Here is a 23,036-nt window from a genome sequence, read left to right on the forward strand (position 1 = left end):
GCCTGATCTTATCCTCAATTATTTCCTCTAAACAGATTAAATTTATACTGATTAGAGGTAATTAGTTTAGCTCACGTAAGTTAATCTACTACTTACAGTCCAATATTAATTTCTGAATAATTCAATATTGTTTTATATTCTTACTCGCGTAATATTTCAAACTGTTTCAAGTCTTAAAATTAATTTTAGACTGAACAAATTCTAAATTTTAATTTTCTGTATTCTATCCCGAGAATGACGTTTCTGACAGTGTCAACTCCCGAGCTCATATTGTATCCATCTACTATAGGTATTTATCTTGTGACTTTAACCTAACTGTTTGGCAAATTAAGGATTTTTTTTTCTTATTTTAAAATGTCAGTGCGTTTTTTTTTATACGCCGCTAACATCGTGCTGTGCTTAGAGATTCTTGAAATTAAGATTCTCAAACTATACTTGTACTGAAAATTATTCCGCCTTAAAATACGGCGAGAATTTATCGATCGAATTTACTTGATCGAAACATGAACTTAACATGAAATTTACTATAGAATTTAGAAATACATATATTAATTCCATAAATCCTCCATTCACAATATAACATAATATTTTCTAAGAAAATCCTTGGCTTAAAAATACATGAATTGTATTATTTAAGGTCTGGAATTTTCTCAGTCATTACACTATGTACTTCAGCTTCCAGTGCAGCACCTCCACGGGCAGTGTCACTTTCAAGTCACCAAGCGGTGAGTACCGCGTGATTAGCACTGATCCAGGTAACCGAAAATTTGTCATTCAAGTTGAGGATTTTGATAACTGTGAGGCTAGAAATTCCAGAGGAAAGAATCTGCAGCTCAACAAGTCGTTACCATTTAGTGTCAGCAATTCGTGCTATGCTAAAGATTCACATAAAGATAGAGGTGAAATTGAAATTGTTTGGGAGATACCATCGGAGCCAACCTGCACTTCGCAGGCAAGCTGCAAAGAATGGCCAGATTCAACTTGCAGTATTGGAAGAGGTGGAAACAAGAGGTGCCTTTGTAATAAAAATTTTGATTGGGATGGCGTTAAATTGAATTGTACCGCTAATCAAGGTGAGGTCTTTGTCATGCTAAAGAAGATTTCTTTTAATTAATTTTATGATTAGTCTAAATATCCATGAAAGCCAAATGCCTGATATATCTCCCACTGATGATTTAACCCCATACCATTCTCTCTCTTCCCTCTACAGTATTTTTAACTATACTAAGCTAGGAATTCAGTCCTAAGATGTACTGTCACCATTCTTTTTACAAAATCAGCAGTCCATTGAACTTCACTACTATCCCTGCAGAAAAATAAATAATAATGACAACAACGATGATGATGATAATAAAAAGAATGACTTATATCCTTGTATTCTTCCATCATTTGATCTTCCTACCATAAGTATAATGATTGATGACTGCGTTCCTCTTGCGTCTCTGCAGAAGGTACTTTTTTTCATCCCTCAGAAGGAAAGTCTCGTAGAAAAACAACACCTTTATCTCTTATTGTCGTGCCAATAGTCGTGAGTGTAGCCGTTCTAGCATGCAGTTTTGTTTCATTTATCATTTGGAGAAAAAAAATGTCCAAGAAAAATGGTGAGCACCTTTGCAAAATTATCATCACGTACTGATTTCTTTAGTCTATTTGTTTAAGGCTAAGCATAAAACCATTTAGTTAGTTGATTGGGTGTATTGATCCTAGCTATATACCCCTTATCTTCTAAATCCAGAAAGCATAAGATCTGATCAAAGAAGTAAAGATCTGCTCAAGCTAGACACTCAAAGACGTATCAAACACCTAATAAATTCCGGTGAGTTCGATCAAGAAGATGAGGAAGGCATAGACGTACCCTTTTTTGACTTTGAAAGCATTATAGCCGCAACCGATGACTTCTCAGATGCAAACAAACTCGGACAGGGTGGATATGGGCCTGTTTACAAGGTACATTAGCTTTTTTCTGCTCCTTCTTGTCCATTCCAACTATTTTTAACAACATTGTATGGGAACCTCGATTACAGGGTAAATTTCCAGGAGGTCAAGAAATCGCAGTGAAGAGGCTGTCAAGTGTTTCAGGACAAGGATTGCAAGAATTTAAGAATGAGGTGGTTTTGATAGCCAAACTTCAACATCGAAACCTTGTTAGACTTCGAGGATATTGCATAAAAGGAGAGGAAAAGATTTTACTCTACGAGTACATGCCAAATAAAAGCTTAGACTCCTTCATATTCGGTATATTATCTCCATTCCATGGTATTCTGCATCTTGATTGATAACAGCTTATTTTTCACGTGTAGCTAAAATATGTTCTGGTATGAAAATTGTTTGATATGCAAGATGACACAAAAAGCGTGTTATTGGACTGGGAGATGCGCTTTAACATCATTTTGGGGATAGCTCGAGGGCTTCTCTATCTTCATCAAGACTCGAGATTGAGGATCATTCACAGAGATTTGAAAACCAGCAATATTCTTTTAGACCAGGATATGGAGCCCAAAGTATCTGACTTTGGCTTGGCCAGGATTGTTGGAGGCAAACAAACTGAGGCGAGCACAAATAGAGTTGTTGGAACATAGTAAGTTTCATCGAGACAGTAAAATTGCCAAACCAATGGTTTTGCATAATTTATTTACTGTTATAATCTGTTACCTCGATGCAGTGGATACATGTCTCCTGAGTATGCACTAGAGGGACTTTTCTCTGTCAAATCCGATGTTTTTAGCTTCGGTGTAGTTCTGCTCGAGATAATTAGTGGGAAAAGGAACACAAGGCTTGTTCAGTACTACGAGCAACCTTTGAGCCTCCTCGGTTATGTAAGCCTGTGTTTTTATGGTCTTTCTGTTTATATATACGTATATATGTATATGCATATATATCATGGTAAAGTTCAAATGCAATATGAATTGACATTTTTCTCAGGCATGGAGACTCTGGACAGAAAATAAGGTGTTGGATTTAATGGACCCTACTTTGCATGGGAGTTACAAAGAAGACCCATATGTGAAGTGCTTCAAAGTTGGGCTTTTATGCGTACAAGAAGACCCAAGTGAACGGCCCACCATGTCAAGTATCATCACCATGCTTGACAGTGAATCTTCAACTGTTCCAACTCCTCAACAACCAGCCTTTGTCCTAAGGAGAAGTTCGGTTGTAGCTTCTTCGTCTTCTAGTAAACCCATTGCCGAGATAACGGCCACTCTAGAAGAAGGGCGGTAGTGCATGACAAGAGCGTCCCGCCAAGCTTCTCATTTCGAGTTTTTCACACAAAGTTACAGAGCTTTTTTGGTCTATTTTTTCACTCATGATTGTAGTTTGCTTGAAAATTCCTAACAAGGTGGTAACTGTAAAGCTATTTCCCCTTTAGAATCAAACTAGCTACTCATTGTAAATTGACATTGTATCAAATGAAATTGATAAATTTCAAACAGAACATACTGTTGGAAGATGAATCCAACACCTAATCTCAATAAGAATCTAAACAAAGAAAAGAAGAACAAGAACACAAAATTTGATCTCGGAGTTACGGCACAAAAATTGCCTACGTCTCCGCGCGAACTCCCCAGAGGAAATTCGATTTGCGCTAATGATGATCAAGCTGAATTACGTGAGAATCTGTATGAGAACAATTTCCAGAAATCCCGGCCCTTTCCCGGGAAAACAGTGAGAAAATCCCTGAGAAACCTTGACTTTTCTCTCACCCTTCTCACCCAAACAATTTTCTCTCTCTAGGCTTTTCTGTTACAAGTTTAACCTTCTAATCTCTCCCTAATTCTTTCTCAACCGAAAGAATTGATTGATCTCACACACTCTCTCTCTCTGGACCCCGTTTTTATTTGAAGAAGAAAAACTGGTTGTTACCGATATAAGAAATGAATAAGTAGTAAAAATGGATGTCCACGTCAGCTTCCACTACCTCTTGGCTATCAATTCTGGAATACTCTTGAAAGTAACCACATGACTCCACGTATTTTTATAGGAATTGACTCAACACATACATTGACTTTTCGGCTAGTGTACATAAAGAAATTATTCAGTCATACAGTAACACATTGTTTAATCATCGCTTTAAAAAAAAAAAAAAAAAAAAAAAAAAAAAAAAATATATGATAGACTTTGGCCTTTCCTTTTCCAAAGATGGTACTAACGATAAAAAGGAAGGTGGGAGAGTAAAAATACAAAATTTCATTGACAAAATAGCTTAAGAGGAAAAAAAAAAAAAAAAAGAAAATTAAGAGATTCTGCTCAAGTAAGAAACAAACTAATTAAAATGGATTAAGCTAATATTAAGACCTCAGAATGTGCAACAAATCAACTGAGTTAACTTCTTAATTTTCAACACAAGAAATATTCCGAACTGAATGCCAAAAGGGTATATTTAAAAAGGATGACGTTTTGCTTTGCATGGTGCAGTATACCTTATCCACTCGAACACTTCAAAGAAATGGCTGGTCTTCAATTAAGCTAATTTTCCAGTCATCTCATATACATCGTCACAAAAATTAAAATTAGAAGGGGACTCACATTCACTTTTTTAAATATATATTTTTCTACCACTAGAAAAAATAACACCACAGAAAAATAAAAGGTGTGTATATCCTTTTTTGCTTGTGATAAAGGTCGATATGAATAGATGTTGAAAACTACGTTTGTTAAAGGCAGGACATCACAGAATATATATATATATATATATATATATTTATATATATTATTGTTCTAAGGAAACAGGATACAACAATATACCAATTATATATTCTAAAATTTGTTGACCAAGCGCAGACTAAACAAAAAAAAAAAAAAAAAAAAAAAAAAACTGGTTGAATATTAAGGGCTTGTTTAAAAAATATGCTCAAATTATGATTTAGGTTTATTGACGGGAGCAGAGAAAATTTTAAAATTTAAACTCTTTATTAGATCAAAAACACAAATGCATTGTATGAGCTAATCATTTTTTTTTCCCTAGTGCACTTGCGCTAGAGTGTTGCTTTTTAGTAATTGCAAAACTTGATCAAAATCACACAAATTCTTAACATTCCTTAAAATATGCTGAATTCATTTGCTAATAGACAAGAACACCGGTCAGTGAGAGTGTGGGACATCTTGGTAAAGCAAGTAATCACTTTGCAAAATCATACGTTGAATGCACCACCTTAGTCATCACCTTAATATATTTTCTTTTCCTCCCTATAATCGTAACCAAAAAAAAAAAAAAAAGATGAATGGCAAGAACAAGCAACAGTCCTACATGGTCGACGAATCTGTCATGATCTTCTTCTTGCTGTGCTCTTCTCTTCTACTAAATTGTTCTGCAACAGATACCATGAGGCTTGGCGATTGGATTGTGGCAGAGAATGATACTCTGGTTTCAGCTGGAGGGAAATTTGAGGTTGGATTCTTTTCTCCTAATGAATTTAGTAGTTCTACTGATATTAGAAGATATGTTGGGATATGGTATCACAACTTGCATCAGCGGATCGTTGTGTGGGTTGCAAACAGACAGAATCCATTCCTTGTAAATTCCTCTGTAGTTTTTGGAATCACAGAAGATGGAAACCTCCAAATACAGGATAAGAAAACTGGGAAATCTTATTGGTCAACGGATCTCAAAAAGTTCCCATCATCATCTGCAAACAGGTCAGTGACGCTCATGGACACTGGAAATCTGGTGTTGAGAGAGAGTATTAATGATCAGTGGGCGACATCAAGCTTGTGGGAGAGCTTTAGAGACGCAAGTGATACGTTTCTACCGGGGATGAAGATGGACGAAAACTTCACATTGACTTCGTGGAAAAGCGAAAATGATCCAAGAAAAGGGGAGTTCCACTTTAAACTCGAAAACGGATCATATGTGGTTTTCAAGAGCAAATCAGTTCTTTATTGGAAAAGTGGAGATGCAGGGAAATTTTTCGGGTCAGCTAAGATGTCAGAAACGGTAGTCAACCTGTTATCAAATTTCACCAAGAACATTACTTCTCATCGAAGAAACCTAGAAAATGACTATTTTCTTGAGAGGTTTGTGATCAAACCAAACGGAACGATTCAGTACCTCAACTGGGATAAGGAAAATAATGATTGGTCTGTGAAATGGTGGGAACCGAGAGACAACTGCAGTGTGTTCAATGCCTGCGGAGACTTTGGCATCTGTACGGTCAGCGACAACGGGTTTACCTGCAAATGCATTCCTGGATTCATGCCGAAAGATCCAAGGAGGTGGAAGTCAGGGGATTTCTTAGGTGGCTGCAAGAGAGGAAAGGCACTCTGCGGCGAGAAGACGACGTTCTTGAGCTTGAAGATGATCAAAGTTGGTTACCCGAAATCAGAAGGCTTGCCAGTTAACAACGAGGCTGAGTGTCGGAAGGAGTGCGAAGACAATTGCCATTGCCAAGCTTATTCCCTTCAGCCAGCTCCGAGAAGAGGTAATACTGCCCTGTGCTGGATATGGCAGGAATCTCTCAACGATCTTCAAGAGGATTATGCGCAGGGTGATCTTGAGCTCTTCGTTCAAGTCGTCTTGTCTGATTTAGGTAATCTAAGCTACTTTTACCGCTGATCATCATGGTTCATTTTTAACCAATCGCAAATTGATATACCATTGACTTAGAGGTTAAGAGATTGAAAGAGAGTTCTTTGAAAATTTATCTTTACTAACTCAGGTACGACAATAGTTCTTTATTCATTACATTGTGTTTTTTTTTTTTTTTTTTTTTTAATGAAGGATAAGTTTGTGACTACTATTGTTAGCATATGAGAAAGAAAGGGACTACAAATTATTCTGATTTTAGGAGAAATTGTCAGTTTTTTCTTTAAAATTTTCAGTTTTTAACGCTATTTTTGGATTTGAGGGGTCTTTTTTTTCTTCTCTATTTTGTCAAAGTCGTGTGTGGACGGAGAAAAAGTATACATAAACTATTAAATGCAACGACGTAAAAATACAGGGTATACTTTCCATCATAATACTGTCCAAACTTTTTGTCCAAATACGAATTCGGATGATGAGTTTGACTCAAATTGGACTTCATGTGTTCGAATCTACTAACAGAAAACGCAATATATTTGCATGTTTGATTCTGGTATTTTGTTTTTTAATTTGGTAATGACATTGAAGAAATATAACAAAATGCAGAACCAACCGGCAGAGACTGCAGGCCTTGTGGGACAACCGTGATCCCTTATCCCTTGAGCACCGGATATGATTGTGGCGACCCTTTGTACTTCAGTTTCCAATGCAGCAACGCCAATGGCAGAGTCAGTTTCAATGCATCCGGTGGCGAATACCAAGTAATTAGCATTAATCCAAGTAGCCAAAAATTCATCATCCAAGTCCATGAGGATAAGGTCATTCACAACTGCATGCCTAAAACTTATAGAATCACGAATCCGCAGCTCAACCAGTCTGTATTTAATGCCACCGATTGGTGCTACGACAAAGGTGAAAAGGGCAAGATAGAAGTTCAATGGAAGATACCCCAGGAGCCAACCTGTACTTTGAAGGAAGACTGCAAAGAATGGCCAAGTTCAACTTGTTCTAAGGCAAAGAGTGATGGAAAGAAGAGATGCTTTTGCAATTCAAACTTCAATTGGGATGGTGTTAAATTGAATTGTACTGGTAAACAAGGTGAGCTTTTATGTTCTGGGATAAATTGAGACAATACATTTGCTGAGGAAAATCTATAATTTGTGACACTACTACAATACCCTTCCTTGCCCTTATTGATGCATTTTAAAAAAGAAAAATGCTAGCATCACTTTTTCTCTCACTCCCTTTCTCACTCTCTGCATTTACTGTTTGACACGTGGACTTTACTATTTGATTTTCTGGTTAAATAATAATATATCATGTTAGTGAAGTCCGCATGTCAAATAGTGAATGCAGAGAGTGAGAAAAAGAATGACAGAAAGAGAGATGTTAGCATTCTCTTTAAAAAAAAAGGGAACAAAATCCACAGTTTCATAACAAGCTATTCTTCTTGCTTTCTTCGTAGGCCGTGATCTTAAGCAGCCTGAAGAAAAGCCTGATAAAGAGAAAGCTTCATCGCCATTGGTGATTCTCTTGTCTACAATTTCAAGTGTGACTATTATGGCATGCATTGTCCTTTCTTTTGTCATGTGGCAACGAAAGATGGCCGAGAGAAAAGGTTTGTTCTTCAACACCTTCACATTATGGTTGGTTGAATTGATCAAATTTTATGGGAATGAATCTCTCAAGAATTTATTGCACAGTAATGAACTATGACCAACATAAGCATTATTTTCTAAATTCAGAGAAAAGAAAATTATCTGAACAAAGAAATAGAGCACTCCGCCCGTTGGACACAGAAAGACAAATCAATGACTTGATAGACTCTAGCGAGTTCAAGGGAGATGGTGAAAAGGGCATAGATCTACCGTTTTTCGATTTAGAAAGCATACTAGCTGCAACAGATTACTTCTCCGATGAAAACAAACTTGGACAAGGGGGCTATGGACCTGTCTACAAGGTACCCTCAGTACTACATTTTTGCTTCCACTTTTTCCCCTCCCAACAAAGTATTTGCTTAACAACAATGTCAATGTGTGTGGGGACTTTAATGTCAGGGAAAGTTTCCAGGAGGTCAAGACGTCGCAATAAAGAGACTTTCAAGCGTTTCTGGCCAAGGCTTGCAGGAATTCAAGAATGAGGTTATTTTAATAGCAAAACTTCAACATCGAAACCTCGTTCGACTTCGGGGATATTGCATGGAAAAAGACGAGAAGATTTTACTCTATGAATACATGCCTAATAAGAGCTTAGACACCTTCATATTTGGTATACAACTCTACTACTACATATTTTGTGGCTTAATTAATGGTGGCTAATCTATGATGACGCCCTGATTATCTCTCTTTTTTGTGGGCATGATTCGGAAGATGACACAAAAAGTGCTCTATTGGACTGGGTGCTGCGCTTTGACATTATTATGGGGATAGCTCGAGGGCTTCTTTATCTTCACCAAGACTCTAGATTAAGGATCATTCACAGAGATTTAAAAACGAGCAATATTCTTTTAGACCAGTTCATGAACCCCAAAATATCCGACTTTGGTTTGGCGAGAATGGTTGGAGGCAAACAAACAGAGGCCAACACAAGCAGAGTAGTTGGAACCTAGTAAGTTTCATCTTTGAAAAATATATTATTTCCCAAATGTGATTATCCTAAATCTCTCAGAGCTTCGAAGAGGAGTCTATTACTGACTGTAATAAATTCTTGATTCATCATCACAATGCAGTGGTTATATGCCTCCAGAGTATGCACTAGAAGGAGTTTTCTCCGTCAAATCCGATGTCTTTAGCTTCGGTGTTGTTCTACTTGAGACTGTTAGTGGGAAAAGGAACACAAGAGTTGTTCAGTCCGATCAACCTCTGACCCTCCAAGGTTATGTAAGTACAAGTTTTTTTTTTAATCTTTGCGTATCAACTAACTCCTTTACTTTTGTATGGCCATCTTATTCAGTTTCTTTATCATATTGACATTTCTTCAAGGCATGGAGACTCTGGACAGAAAACAAGGTGCTGGATTTGATGGACCAGACATTGAAAGAAAGTTGCAAAGAAGATCAATTTATAAAGTGTGTGAATGTTGGGCTCCTATGCGTGCAAGAAGACCCGTGTGATCGGCCAAACATGTCGAATATAGTCACCATGCTTGACAGCGAATCCGCAACACTTCCATCTCCAAAACAACCGGCCTTTGTGCTTAGGAGAGGATCTAACACAGGCACGGCTTCTTCTTCTAGTAAGCCCACAGCAATTACTGAAATAACTTTTAGTTTGGAAGAAGGTCGTTAATAAGTTCGCCAAGACCTCTCTTTTTTTTTTCTTTAGTTATTATTCTTCCTTGAAGATTTGACTTTGTCTATTCACGTATCCATTTTTCTGACTGTAGCTTAGTTGTTGTATTTTTTTTTTTTTTTTTTTTTTTTTTTGGTGTGTTCGCTCAAGTTGTGTTTATGGTTTTTCTTGAAACGATTTCCTTCCGTTTTGTAACTGCCAAGTTCTTTTTATGGCAAAAGACTGTGTGAAAATATTTTGGACAAGTAGTAGAATTATATGAAGAGTTTTCCAATTTTTTTAAATAAAAAATAAAAATAACAATGCAGATGGACAATGGTAGCTGTAAGTTGTAAGTTGCTGTGAAAAGAAAGCCGCCTAAGCTACAGTCAGAAAAATGTAAGTTCCTTAATGAAAAGAAAGCCGCCTAGGGCTCTAAAACGTATCTTAAATTCTTTCCCACGAAAACAGAGGAAGAAAAAAAAAATACTAAAAGCCAAGGGACCACTATAAAAAGGTAACATGAGTTAAAAAATTCCTACAATCTTGACCATGTTGGCCACCTAAGCTACCTAGCTTCCCATTCCAATAATTCCATTTAGTCAAAAAAAAAAATACTACCACTCAAACTACAGTTTTTAACATGATTGCACACTCGCCATAAGCATTAGATCATGCTTACATTTATTTAATAGTCGCCGCCTAAAACTGTCCAATTCCAATTTGTACAGATTTGTGGAGAAGCTAATTAAAGTATTTATACTTGGACGGTAGATTCAACAGTGAGAGATTCTCAGTAGTTTATATATAGACAAAGTTAACTTAGATGGATTCTGAAAAAGAAAAGGAAAATGTTATATCGCTCGAGGTATTTTAAGCCTTATTCATTTCACTAATTCGAGTTTTCAATTTTAGTTTTGTTACAGTTAAAAGTTTTCATAAAAAGTCACATTTAACTTTTTCTGCTACAGTAAAAAACTCTCACGTAAAATCACATCTCAGCTCAAATTGAAAACTCGAATCCGCAAACTAAACGATGCGTTAGATAATACCATACAGGCATCTTAGACTAAAAAAGAACATATCAAGGGGAATAATTTTTTATTCTAAAAAAAGGAAATAAAAGCCCTTTTTCTCTCTTTTTTTTTTTGTTTTAGAATTTTATGTATTAAAGAACTAATATGGAGTTTTTATTTAAAATGCCATCAAGGATATTTTAAGTCCCAAAAAACGGATGCAGAGTACATGGAGGGCATTGTAAGTACATGTACTGATTTGGTATTAACTAAATACTAAGATACCAATCAACTAATTTGATAAAAACTATAGGGCACCAGACAATATTTTCGAAAAATAAATAATAATAACATAGATGAACTTGCAAGCAGTGTTAATGTGAGGCAAATCTTCTCAGTTTTAGTACTTCTGTACCGGGCTTCTAGTTACTTATTGAACTAATTGGGTTAACTTTACCATAATATAAGCTTTCAATTTTTTTTCATATAATTTATTATGACCTAGCTATAACCTCATTGATGACCTAGCTATAACCTCATTGAAAAGGCCAATCCTATATATCATTGTAACATTAACATATATATTTCTTTTCTACCAAAAACAAACATTAACATATATATCACACTCGTGAGAGCTGTCATGTTTTCTTTTTCAATTTTTCTTTTTGTGGGGTTTTGGAAGTTAAACGTGTATGGTGAAGTGTGTTGGAGATACTTCCTATTCAGTCTCTGCTTGACTTGTTTTCCCCTTTGCCGTTTTTATTATTTCAATCTGCATTATTCCACGGCAAAAATATTCAAATACCATTCAAGTGTCATTGTCACCTTATAAACAATTATGACTGCTAGAGAAACTTCAATAAAATTAACCAATTAATCCCTGACTAGTGTAAAAAAATTAAATATGTGGGGGCAATTCCGGTAGTGAAAAACAGCAAGGAGGCACTTTCATTAGAAAGGGAAAAAATAAAAAAATAAAAAATAAAAAATAAAATCACGCGGCGGGCTCTATAGAAGATTTTATTAATGATTTAACTTTTTTTGTATCACTGTATGAGTCCTTGTTTGTGGTTAAGAAGATTATCTAGAGGCTTTCATTATCTCATTATGGTAAGCAAAAGAAGAAAGCTCGAGAAAGAAAGAAAAAAAAATTATAATCATGATTAGTTGGTCTGTAAATCACATGTCGTTTATCTTGTTTTACTACTCATTCTTGTTGTGCACTTCTTTTGTGTGTTACTCAGCTAAAGACGCCGTCACGTTTAGGAGTTTTCTTACTGATGAGACAAAAGGTTCTCTTGTTTCAGCAGGAGAAGTTTTTGAGTTGGGATTTTTTACTCCTAATGGAAGCTCTGACTATAGGAGATATGTTGGGATATGGTATTACCAGTCTAGTCCAAAAGCAGTTGTGTGGGTGGCCAATAGAGATAGCCCGGTTTCGGGTACTAATGGAGTTTTCGCAGTTTCGGAAGATGGCAATCTCAAGGTATTGGATAAGAGTGGGAAAATATATTGGTCAACAAACATTGCAAGCTCATCCCAAGGGAATATAACAGCCAAGTTAATGGATTCTGGGAATTTGGTTCTGAGTAGTGAAGATCCCAAAGATCAGTCAGTGACGATTCTCTGGCGAAGTTTCGAAAATCCGACAGATACTTTTCTTCCAGGAATGATGTTGGATGAGAATTTAGTATTGACTTCATGGAGAAGTTTTGATGATCCAGCACCAGGGAACTTCACATTTCATCAGGATCAGGAGAGGACAAACCAGGTCATCATTTTGAAGAGATCGGTTAAGTACTGGAACAGCGGAGTTTCGGGGAGATTCATTAGCCTCAATGAGATGCCTCCAACAATGCTTTACTTGCTCTCAAATTTCACTTCCAAAACAGTCCGCAACAACTCTATTCCTTATCTCACACCATCAATGTACATCAACACAAGGCTGGTCATGACAATTTCGGGTCAAATTCAGTACCTGTTGTGGGATTCTCATAAGGTTTGGTCCGCAATTTGGGCAGAGCCCAGAGATAAATGCAGTGTGTACAATGCTTGTGGAAATTTTGGTAGCTGCAACAGTAAGAACAACTTGGTCTGCAAGTGTTTGCCCGGTTTCAAGCCAATCTCGCAGAAAAATTGGAATAGTGGGGATTACTCAGGTGGGTGTGCCAGACAAACAGCAACATGTAGTAACAATTCCAAGGGTGACACATTCTTGGACCTGAAGATGATGAAAGTTGGAAATCCAGATTCTCAATTCAATGCCAAGAGTGAAATGGAGTGTAAAATGGAGTGCCTCAACAACTGCCAGTGTCAGGCCTACTTGTATGAAGAAGGTGAAATAACACAAGGGAGTAGTAGCTCTGCATGTTGGATTTGGTCTGAGGAGCTCAACAATCTTCAGGAGGAGTATAAAAGTGACCGGAACCTCCATGTTCGTGTGGCAGTCTCCAATATAGGTATGTGTCATTCTTTGTTTTTGCTTTAATTTATGTCTATTTGTGGTTATGTAACTGACAAGATGAAACTAGTTTACTAGTGGAGCTCAAAAATAGAAAATTATAAAATTTGCCTCTTCAGATTCACCTCTTTATTTTTGTGCCGGTCTCATAGAATTTAGCTCTTCTCAAGTTGATATAAAAGGAGAGAAGTTGAGGATGTGTTTAAGAAAGGGCATATATTTTTACGCCTCTCCAAGAAAGAGGCATTCCGCTAGATTTCCCACTTAACTCATTTCTGATTATACCTCTTTGGACTTTTAGAGAGGCCATTATTTCCTTTTCAAAGTACTAGTTATCAAGTTACTATAAATTCAGCGATAGCATTGAACTAAGCTACCGTTCTGTACCAGATCTTTCAGACCTTCTGTTGATGAAAAAACAGAATTTTCTGTGCCCTTTTTTTTTCTGCTTTGGCTGCATTTCAAGGATTTTTATTTTTGTAGAGTTGACAAAGAGGAGTTGCGAATCATGTGGCACAAACCTGATCCCTTATCCTCTTAGCACTGGACCAAAATGCGGTGACCCCTCGTATAACAGTTTCCACTGCAACGTCTCGGATGGCCAGGTCAACTTTGAGACACCAAATGGCACCTTCAGAGTCACAAGCATCAATCCAGATACACGAACATTTTTCATCCGGATCGAAGACATAGATAATTGTAAAAATATTTCAAGTGGAAACTTTTTGCAGCTAAACCAGTCATTGCCATTTAATATGATGAGCGGTTGCAATTCTAACTTGGCAAATTTTAGTTCCGAGTTAATATCTAAAGGCGGGGTGGAAGTAGAAATTGCTTGGAAACCACCATTAGAGCCAATTTGTTCTGCACCTGCGGACTGCCAGGACTGGCCAAATTCAAGTTGCAATGAAACTGAAGATGGGAAGAACAGGTGCATCTGCAACAAAAATTTCCATTGGGATAGCTTGAACTTAAAATGCACTCGAGGTATGGCGCGAGAGTATCTAGATTCAACTTACTTTTTAAGTTTCTTCAGTAATTAAATTGTTCTTTGAATTTATGCAGAGAGTGCGCACAGCAAGAAAACTGGTATAGGAAAGATGACATTGGCTCTGACAATTACAGTTATTTGCACAAGTATTGCAGTTATAGTTACTCTCTCAAGTACTATTTTTTTTATTTTTTGTTGGAGAAAAAAGCTGGTCAAAAGACAAGGTAAGAACTAGGAAAAAACCTATTTATGACTGTATATCTCTCAGCATATGAGAGCTTTAAGTTGCTATAACTAGCACCTGATTGATGATTTTCAGATAGCAAAGGAAGCTTTGAAAAGAATGCTGTGCTTCAATTGTATGACAGTGAGAGACGCGCGAAAAGCTTCATTGAATCAGGGAGGTACAAAGAGGATGATACCAAAGGCATAGAAGTACCTTTCTTCGATCTCGAAAGTGTACTTGCCGCAACAGATTACTTCTCGAGCACAAACAAGCTTGGACAAGGAGGGTTTGGACCTGTGTACAAGGTAGACTTTGGTTACTGAAACTTGTTGGGATTCATTTTTAACTAGTTTCCGCTCAACCCAGTGACGTTTCATTTGGGTGTCTTACTCAGGGTAAGCTTCCGGGTGGACAAGAAATTGCTGTAAAGAGACTCTCAAGTGGTTCAGGACAAGGCCATGAGGAATTCAAGAACGAAGTTCTGCTGATTGCGAAACTTCAACATCGAAATCTGGTTAGACTTTTGGGTTATTGCATTGAAGCAGAAGAAAGGATGTTGATATACGAATACATGGCTAACAGAAGCTTAGACTCTTTCATATTTGGTCAGTATCTAACTTGCATTTTCTATGTTCTCATTTCATAATGTGTTATATTCTTATGAATAAAAGTTAATTGTCTTCTTCAATGAAAAATTAATTCCTATGAAGATCGAAAGTTATGCATGATACTGGACTGGCATATGCGTTTCAACATCATTTTGGGAATTGCCAGAGGGCTTCTCTACCTTCATCAAGATTCGCGGCTAAGAATTATCCACCGAGATCTGAAAACCAGTAACATATTGCTAGACCAGGAAATGATTCCCAAAATCTCCGACTTCGGTTTGGCAAGGATTTTTGGTGCCAATGAAACCTCAGTAAACACCAAAAGAGTAGTTGGGACATAGTAAGTTCACAATGTTTTCCTCAGTACTATTCAAGCACAAACTTCAATCTTCTGACTCTTTGATTATGTTTTCCTGCTTTGCAGTGGCTATATGTCTCCAGAGTACGCTTTAGATGGACTATTTTCAGTCAAGTCCGATGTTTTCAGCTTCGGAGTTGTCGTGATTGAGATTATTAGTGGAAAAAGGAACACTGGATTTTATGAGCCTGCACATGCTTTGAGCCTCCTAGGCTATGTGTGTATTCTTCCTGAAAAATAAAAATTCAGTACCAACAATCAGTAGTTTCCTCTTTGCTTCCTAAAATCTTTCATATCTAACTCTTTTGTTCTGTAAATTGCTCAGGCATGGCATCTTTGGAAAGAAGAGAATGCACTGGATTTGTTGGAAAAGACACTATGTGAAAGCTGCAAGAAAGAGGAATACTTGAAGTGCATTAATGTTGGTTTGTTATGCGTCCAAGAAGATCCAAGTGACCGTCCTACCATGTCGAACGTCGTTTTCATGCTCGGAAGCGAAACTGCAACGCTTCCAACTCCTAAACAACCGGCATTTGTTGTCAGGCGATGCCCTTCTAGCAGAGCATCTTCTTCAAGTAAACCAGAAACATTTTCACATAACGAATTAACGGTCACGTTAGAAGATGGCAGATAGCAAAAAAGGTGCCTTTTCGCAGTTTTCTTGTTCCGTTGATCAATGACATGTTATGAAGCTACTTCTCTATCAGCATTAAATTTTGAGGCCATGTACCTTTCTTTTCTTTTCATTTCTTATTAGAGTATAATGAATATGTGAAAATTATTTTTTTTTTCTCCAATTGAGTGTCACGCTTCCTTGGTTTAGGCGATATCTGAAACTAGTGAGCATCAAAATAAACTTTAGGATGCAAAGTAGAGTTGCTTTGTGTGCGCTGAAGCATATACATCGCTCTTAAGTGCAAATATACCATTTTCTTTTTTTCTTTTTTTTTTTTTTTTTTTTTTTTTTTTTTTTTTTTTTTAAATGAAACCCACAAAAAAAATTTTTTGTCAATGAGACCCGACAATAAAAATTTTCATTGATTCAAATTGATTTAACTGCTATAAATGGGTAGCACGATACATCTCAAAATCATAAGTTATATCTAATTCTGTCATAAAGATTGAGCTATAGTAATTTTTCATATTCTAGGGGATATGATTTAGATGAATAAACTAAGTTGATTTGACTGCATTAATTTTTTGTCAGAAGGAACTTGTTCGTTATTTTACCCCCAGAGAACTCTACTAGGCTGCTTTCTACATGGGACTTGGAAATTCCAAAGGTCCACAGTCAAAATTCAGTTGTTCATAAACGGTAGAAGAGCGAAATAGTCAATACCCCAGAAAGCCACCATGCTACTGCAAAATAATAGAATTGAACAAGTATTGACATTTGAAAATTTATGCTCTTAGTGCTAGTGCCATAATAACATCTTTTTTAATGGCTCATTAAATTTGGTAAAGGGAAATCGCAAATTTTATCTATTTTATTTTTTTTAAAGAGAAATTGCAAATGCTACTCTTGGTTACTTCACTTTTCAATTAGAAATTTTTTTTATCCCCATTAGATACAATAAGTGAGTTTCACGGTCCCACTTAGTGCTGGAACTTTAAACGGACCGTCCGCGACTGCCTGAAAAAACCGATTTTAAACCTGATACCCGAACCCACCCGCCTAAATTTTTTGGGCCACCCGCCCGAACCTAAGAAAGCCCATGGACAAGCCGCGGGCCTGGTTTTGGTTGCCCGAGCCCGCCGAATTGCCCAAAAAAAATATATTTTTTAATTTTTATAATATTGTGTATATATATATTATATAATATACTTTTATTTATTAATTGTATTTGTATATAAATTATTATTAAGTTATTTTGTGTTAAAATTATATAAAAACTAAAATCAACACATATTATTAACACAATTTAATAAATTAATTTTGTATATTAATTTTTAAATTTGTAATTCATGATTGACTCGTTAAAAATCTTACCAAGAAAAACCCAACTGGAATAAAAACTTAGTAAAGAAAAAAGAGTGCAATCATTTTGTGACGAATTACAAATTTTATAAATTTACAAAGTCTATATATATAATTACAATGTCGAAAGTAAATACATATTTACAAATTACAATTTCATTTGAAGTTGAAAGATCATCTTTAAAATTAAATGTTAATCTATTAAATTTATCGATACATTCTTGACTTGCCGGCGAAATGGTATCCTGTAAACGTTGATTGGCACGATCCCAATCCTTAATGCAGACTGGCCAAGTTAATGCTCATGCCCTCCACCATTGAACTAAGTCAAACTATTCTCCACTACCGTCATAAGCTCGTTGAAGCCGCTGTCGCCGCCACTTGTTGATGAAGATCCGCTCCCAGCTTTTGTTTGAGTCGTCTTCTTCTTTTTCTTCAACCCGAAAACATTCAAGAATGAATAAGGGTTTCATCTCTTTGTTGTGGTTCCTGTACTCCAAAATTTATGTTTCTAAACCTATTCTCATATTTGCTATAAAGAGAAAATATTTTTCCTTTATTTTAGGAAATTGGTAAGAATAATCGATGCCTAAAAATTCACCTAAGTTGTCTAAACCACTTTCTAAACCTTCTAATTTTAATCTAGGATCAAAAATTGTATCAAAATCATACAACATTAGCAATTTAGACCAATATTTTTTAAATTTCTATTTCATAGAAGTGATAAGAACTTCTAAAATTGGGTCCTTCCTATATTCTAATTAAGATGATGTTGGGTAATATGTTCTACTAAGTTTTAAAGTAATTTCGTGAAACCTACCTAAAAAGTTATACAAAGTTTCAGCAATTTTTCAATCAAATGCGTCTATATGTCCTGCACCTAATTTTGCATTAATATAGTTTGTTATAGCATCCTTATAGGGGATGCATTGTTGAAGCATTATATAAGTTGAATTCCATCTTACAAACATATCTAGGGCTAATGTTCTAAGAGTTGGATTTAGTGCTTGTAAGAACCTAAACCAATCTTGTTCGCGTGGGTTATTACCTTGAATCCATACAATACTATCTCTAATTGTTTTAAATCAGATTTAAGTATGAATTTATTACGTGGCATGCACAACGTTGGTGAAAAATAGTACCATCACCGAATAAACTTAAATCATTTTCGAAATATTCAATTGCTTTAGTATTTACACTAACATTATCTAATGTTATAGCCATCACTTTATCTCTTAATCTATATTTATCAGTTACATTTAAAATTGTATTATATATTAAATCGGCGTTGTGTGATCCTAGAACACATTTAAAACATAATATTCTCTTATCTAAATCAAAGCCTATAAAGTAATGTCCGGTTACAGCTAAATAATTTTTGTTGGCAATAGTAGACCAAATGTTTACCGTTAACGCAACACAACTGCTAGTAGAGTGTAAAAGGTTTATTAATGCTTCTTTTTCTTTTTTAAATACTTTTAACAAATCTTTCCTAAGAGTAGTTTTTGAAGTAAACTATGCATTAGGATTATGTACAACTTTGATATATCACTGCCAATTAGGATGCTCTACAAAACTAAGTGGTTGATCTAATGCAGCTATCATTCGCACAACTTCCATATGATCTACTTGCAGATCGTATTTTCTGTAATGACTGAGAAAATCTCAGACTTTAAATAATACAATTTATGTATTTAAGCCAAGAATTTTCTTAGAAAATACTATGTTATATTTTCTAACTGAAGGATTTATGGAATTAACATTGGTATTTCTAAATTCTATAGTAGATTTCATACTAAGTTCATGTTTTACGATCAAGTAAATTCGATCGATAAATTCTCACCGCACTTTAAGGCGGAAGAATTTTCAGTACATATGTAGTTTGAGAATCTTAATTTCAAGAATCTCCAAGCACAGTATGATGTTAGCAGCGTATAAAAAAACGCTCTGACATTTTAAAAGAAGAGAAAATCCTTAATTGCCAGACAGTTAGGTTAAAGTCACAAGATAAATACCTATAGTAGAAGGGTACAATGTGAGCTCGGGAGTTGACACCGTCAGAAACAATGTCATTCCCGGGATATAATGCATAAATCTAAATTTAGAATTTGTTCAGTCTATAATAAATTTCAAGACTTGAAATAGTTTAAAATATTGCGCGAATAAGAATTTAATGTGATATTGAAGTAGTCGGGGATTAATATTGAACTGTAAATGAGCAGTAGAAAAGGAACCGTCAGAAACTAGAATTTCCTGTCGGCTAAGTACTTCCTTACAGTCAGTATAATTTTTAACAGTTTAAAAGAAAACTTAAGAGAGTGAACAAAAGTACAAGGGGTAGGTAATATTTTTCTCTCTCTCCTTCTCCACTTGGCCGGCCATGCATAGTGAAATTAGAGCCAAATTTTGGCTAGTTGAGTGCGCTAAAGGGTTTCATGTTAAGGTGTGATGTGATGGTAGTGGTTGAAGGGGAAATCATGGCATACTTGCTCCTTCTTTTCTCCACCTAGAACCGGCCATGCTTGGGAGATTGGAACTCAAATTTTGGTTGAAATGAAGGAGTTGATTGGTGTAAAAAAAAAATATTTACCAACATGTCCATAAAAGGAACCATCATAAGCTAGGCCTCATTTTTCTCTTTTCTCTTTCTCTCCACCCCAAAACCGGCCACACCACACCATTTCCTCTCAAAAAAATTTCTCTCACTCTCCTAACTTTAAGCCACTAGCAAACAATGGAAGAAGAAGGAGAAGATCAAAAGATTCTAGGAGGAGTCTAGTCAAGCATCTCTACAAGGGTAAAAACTCTAAACCCTCTTTTTCTTATGTTCTAGTAAAGTTTGAGATGTAAAAATATTCTTCTCAAATTTTCTCATACCCTTCTAGTTCCAAGCCATTAACAAACCCTAGAGGAAGAAGAATGTGATCAAGTATTCTAGGAGGAGCCTAACCAAGGATTTTCTTCAAGGGTATAGATTCTAAACCTTTCTCCTCTATTTTCCTACCAAAAATTTTGTTGGAAATCAAGGATGTAACTTGTGGTCCTTGAGGAGATAAGTTGTAATAAGGGTATGTGATTTTTATGTTAGTTTTGTGTGTTTTGAGGTTAGTGTGATTAGTATTATGTGGTAAGCTTATGTTTGGTTTAAGTTGTTTATTTTGGGTTGGAGGAAAAATTTTTCGGTTACTTTGAACGTGGAAATGAGAATCCTAGAGCGAGATTTTTCAGTATTTCAAAGTTTAAACTTAAGGTTCTTGATGTTTTGAATGTTTTTCTATGACTGTGACAAAACTCAAGTTTAACTCTAAATGCAAGTTTTAAGCCATTTTACAAAAACGGGACAGGCTGTCCAACACAGTTTCTAGAAAAAGACTGCAGCTACTGTTTTCAACCAAACGAGGCCTTTAGAGGCTGAATTTCAGTTTTCTCTAAAAACGAAAATTTTAGATCTCAACGAGCCAAAGAATTGTCGTGAAGAATAGATTTTCAAAATCCGACCCTAAGATGTAGTAAAATGCAGATTTCAGAAACTGTACAGTTTTAACAAAACAAAACTAACACAATGTTGGTTTTTAACAAAAAGTTATCAAAGAACCCGAGATGTGATTTCAGTAAAATACTATGGTGTTAAACCTCATTTTAACGGAAGTATTCGTAAAGAAAGTTTTAAAAAAAAATAATTTCTTTTAAAGAACTTAATGGTTTAACGAGCAAATCATCCCGACGGACGCCAACGAGCCCAATACGATAGGTCCTTGGAATTTCAAAGATTGGATGTGGGTCTAACGCTCGCATTCATTCAAGAGACCCCGTTCGAGTTTAAATTCCAACGGCCTAAGAGTTAGAATGCCGTGAATAAGTTTCTAGGCCGAATTGGGCCTTAATATCATAATAAGTCAAATAAGGAAAATTATGGAGAATAAGTTACTAGATTGGGTAAATGATTTTCAATCTAGACATAAGTATGTTAAGGGCAATTAAGGAAAATAAGATTTTGAGGTTTTAATAAATTGATCTTTATAGTAAATTATCCTTCAGTAAAGGAAAGGAATACATGCCTTAAGTAAAGGGCTAGATATCCTTCACACGTTGCTAAAATAGAATAGCAAACGACAGTTAATCTCACATTCTTAATAGGTGTTCATTTTCAGAAGTAAGCAAGTAAGAGAATAGGTTATTTGGCGAAAAGTGAATTCCAGCTCTGTAAATCAGGTAAGTAGGAATCTCGCCTACAGTATAAATAGATTTTTAAAATAAACAGTACACATGAATTATATGTGTTTGAGTACAGTTAAAGTATGTATGCTACATTAGGTCATACTGCATACACTTAAGCATTTCACATGAATTATATGTGTTTGAGTACATTCCATGTTATAGTATGCTATGCTATGTCATATTGCATACACCTTAATAAGTCAAGAGGAATTTATAAGAATAATATCAGTTGAGTGTCATACCAGCCTCTGAGAGGGAAGTGACTCAGGCTCCCAAGGGAGAACAAAAAAAAATATAATAATGTCCTCTGAGAGGGAGGCATTCAGTTCAGTTATAATCACAGTGTCATGGGAGACCTTACAAACCCTCACGTCCTGATGATTGCACGCAAGTGGTACGAGCACTCGGGCCCATCAGTAAGAAAGATAAGATAATAAGCCTATGATAAGACATCATAATTAAGCATAATCAGCTCATGCAGATTTATTCATGTGTAGTTACAGTTATTTTGCGAGAGATAGTTCCTACTTGTTGAGCAAAAGCTTAATCATATATGTTAATGCTGTAGGTAAGAAACCTATTAGCAATTCTTGAAGGGCAATGGCGAGCAGCGGACGAATGGTGGAGATGGGAATGGATACCGATCACACTTAAATCTTCTGCTGTAAGTTTAAGTAAAATCATGTATATGTATATATGATTCAATGTTGGTCTCCGAATCAAATTCGGACGCGGAAGAGTGGTGCGGGGAGGGAGGCGAATCGTGTATAACAAAAATTTTCACAAAACTTTTGAGATACTTTATAGATTATATTAATTTATGCGTGAATTAATTAATCTCATTAATTCATTTATTAAGAACTCAATTAGGAAAAATACCTGGAGGGCGACTCGGTTGATAACTTGAGTTCTTTGACCTCGAACAATCCTTGCTCCAAAGCTTTGTGTTTAGAAAACCAATGTCTTCCACGTTAATTCCTAGAATCCACGTAGACGTGTGTGTGGGCACACATGAGACAAAACGGGTTACAATAAACACTCGAATTTCCACAAACACTAACGCATGCACGATGTGGAATTTTTGGAGAAAAAATTTTTCCTTCCTCTCTACCTTGAGAATTTTGGCCAGCCTTAACTATTAGGGCAGAAAAATTGTTTTAAAAATTGTCTTCACAATTTTCTATCATTCTCATATTTATAGAGTAGAAGTCAAACTTCTAGAAGGAATCCAATCTCTATCTCCAAGATAAAGCTTGTCAATTATCTCCTATTTGAATTTTGAACAAAATCTCCTCTATCCCTTATCCCTTGTGGCTGGCCATGCTAGGGATTCCTATTCCTGTGTGTGGCGCAGATACTGGATAGGGAAGGAAGAGAAAATCATCCTTTATCCT

The 23,036-nt window shown here is 35.9% G+C and overlaps 2 protein-coding genes across 2 annotated transcripts in view; both read left to right on the forward strand.

Annotated features, from left to right (window-relative positions):
- The window catches only part of LOC21392084 (G-type lectin S-receptor-like serine/threonine-protein kinase At4g03230), a 23,599-nt gene extending 20,253 nt beyond the window's left edge, over positions 1-3,346 (forward strand). Inside the window, exons 3-9 of the mRNA XM_024164802.1 lie at positions 655-1,073; positions 1,452-1,601; positions 1,736-1,947; positions 2,025-2,235; positions 2,341-2,578; positions 2,663-2,816; positions 2,923-3,346. Coding sequence (XP_024020570.1) covers positions 655-1,073; positions 1,452-1,601; positions 1,736-1,947; positions 2,025-2,235; positions 2,341-2,578; positions 2,663-2,816; positions 2,923-3,219 — 1,681 coding nt within the window. The 3' untranslated portion in view covers positions 3,220-3,346. The remainder of the gene's footprint in view (positions 1-654; positions 1,074-1,451; positions 1,602-1,735; positions 1,948-2,024; positions 2,236-2,340; positions 2,579-2,662; positions 2,817-2,922) is intronic.
- A 1,861-nt stretch (positions 3,347-5,207) lies between these two features.
- Positions 5,208-16,361, forward strand: LOC21392085. Its single transcript, XM_024164812.1, has 16 exons — positions 5,208-6,524; positions 7,124-7,615; positions 7,983-8,135; positions 8,263-8,477; positions 8,575-8,785; positions 8,887-9,124; positions 9,246-9,396; positions 9,499-9,796; positions 12,053-13,261; positions 13,747-14,250; positions 14,329-14,478; positions 14,574-14,785; positions 14,875-15,085; positions 15,191-15,428; positions 15,513-15,663; positions 15,772-16,361. The coding sequence occupies exons 1-16, from the start codon at positions 5,216-5,218 to the stop codon at positions 16,078-16,080; spliced, it is 6,051 nt and encodes a 2,016-aa protein (XP_024020580.1). The 5' UTR covers positions 5,208-5,215; the 3' UTR covers positions 16,081-16,361.
- Positions 16,362-23,036: the final 6,675 nt, after the last annotated feature.

This window comes from Morus notabilis, unplaced genomic scaffold, assembly GCF_000414095.1.
Source record: "Morus notabilis unplaced genomic scaffold, ASM41409v2 Scaffold635, whole genome shotgun sequence".
In the NCBI taxonomy this organism is placed as follows: domain Eukaryota; kingdom Viridiplantae; phylum Streptophyta; class Magnoliopsida; order Rosales; family Moraceae; genus Morus; species Morus notabilis.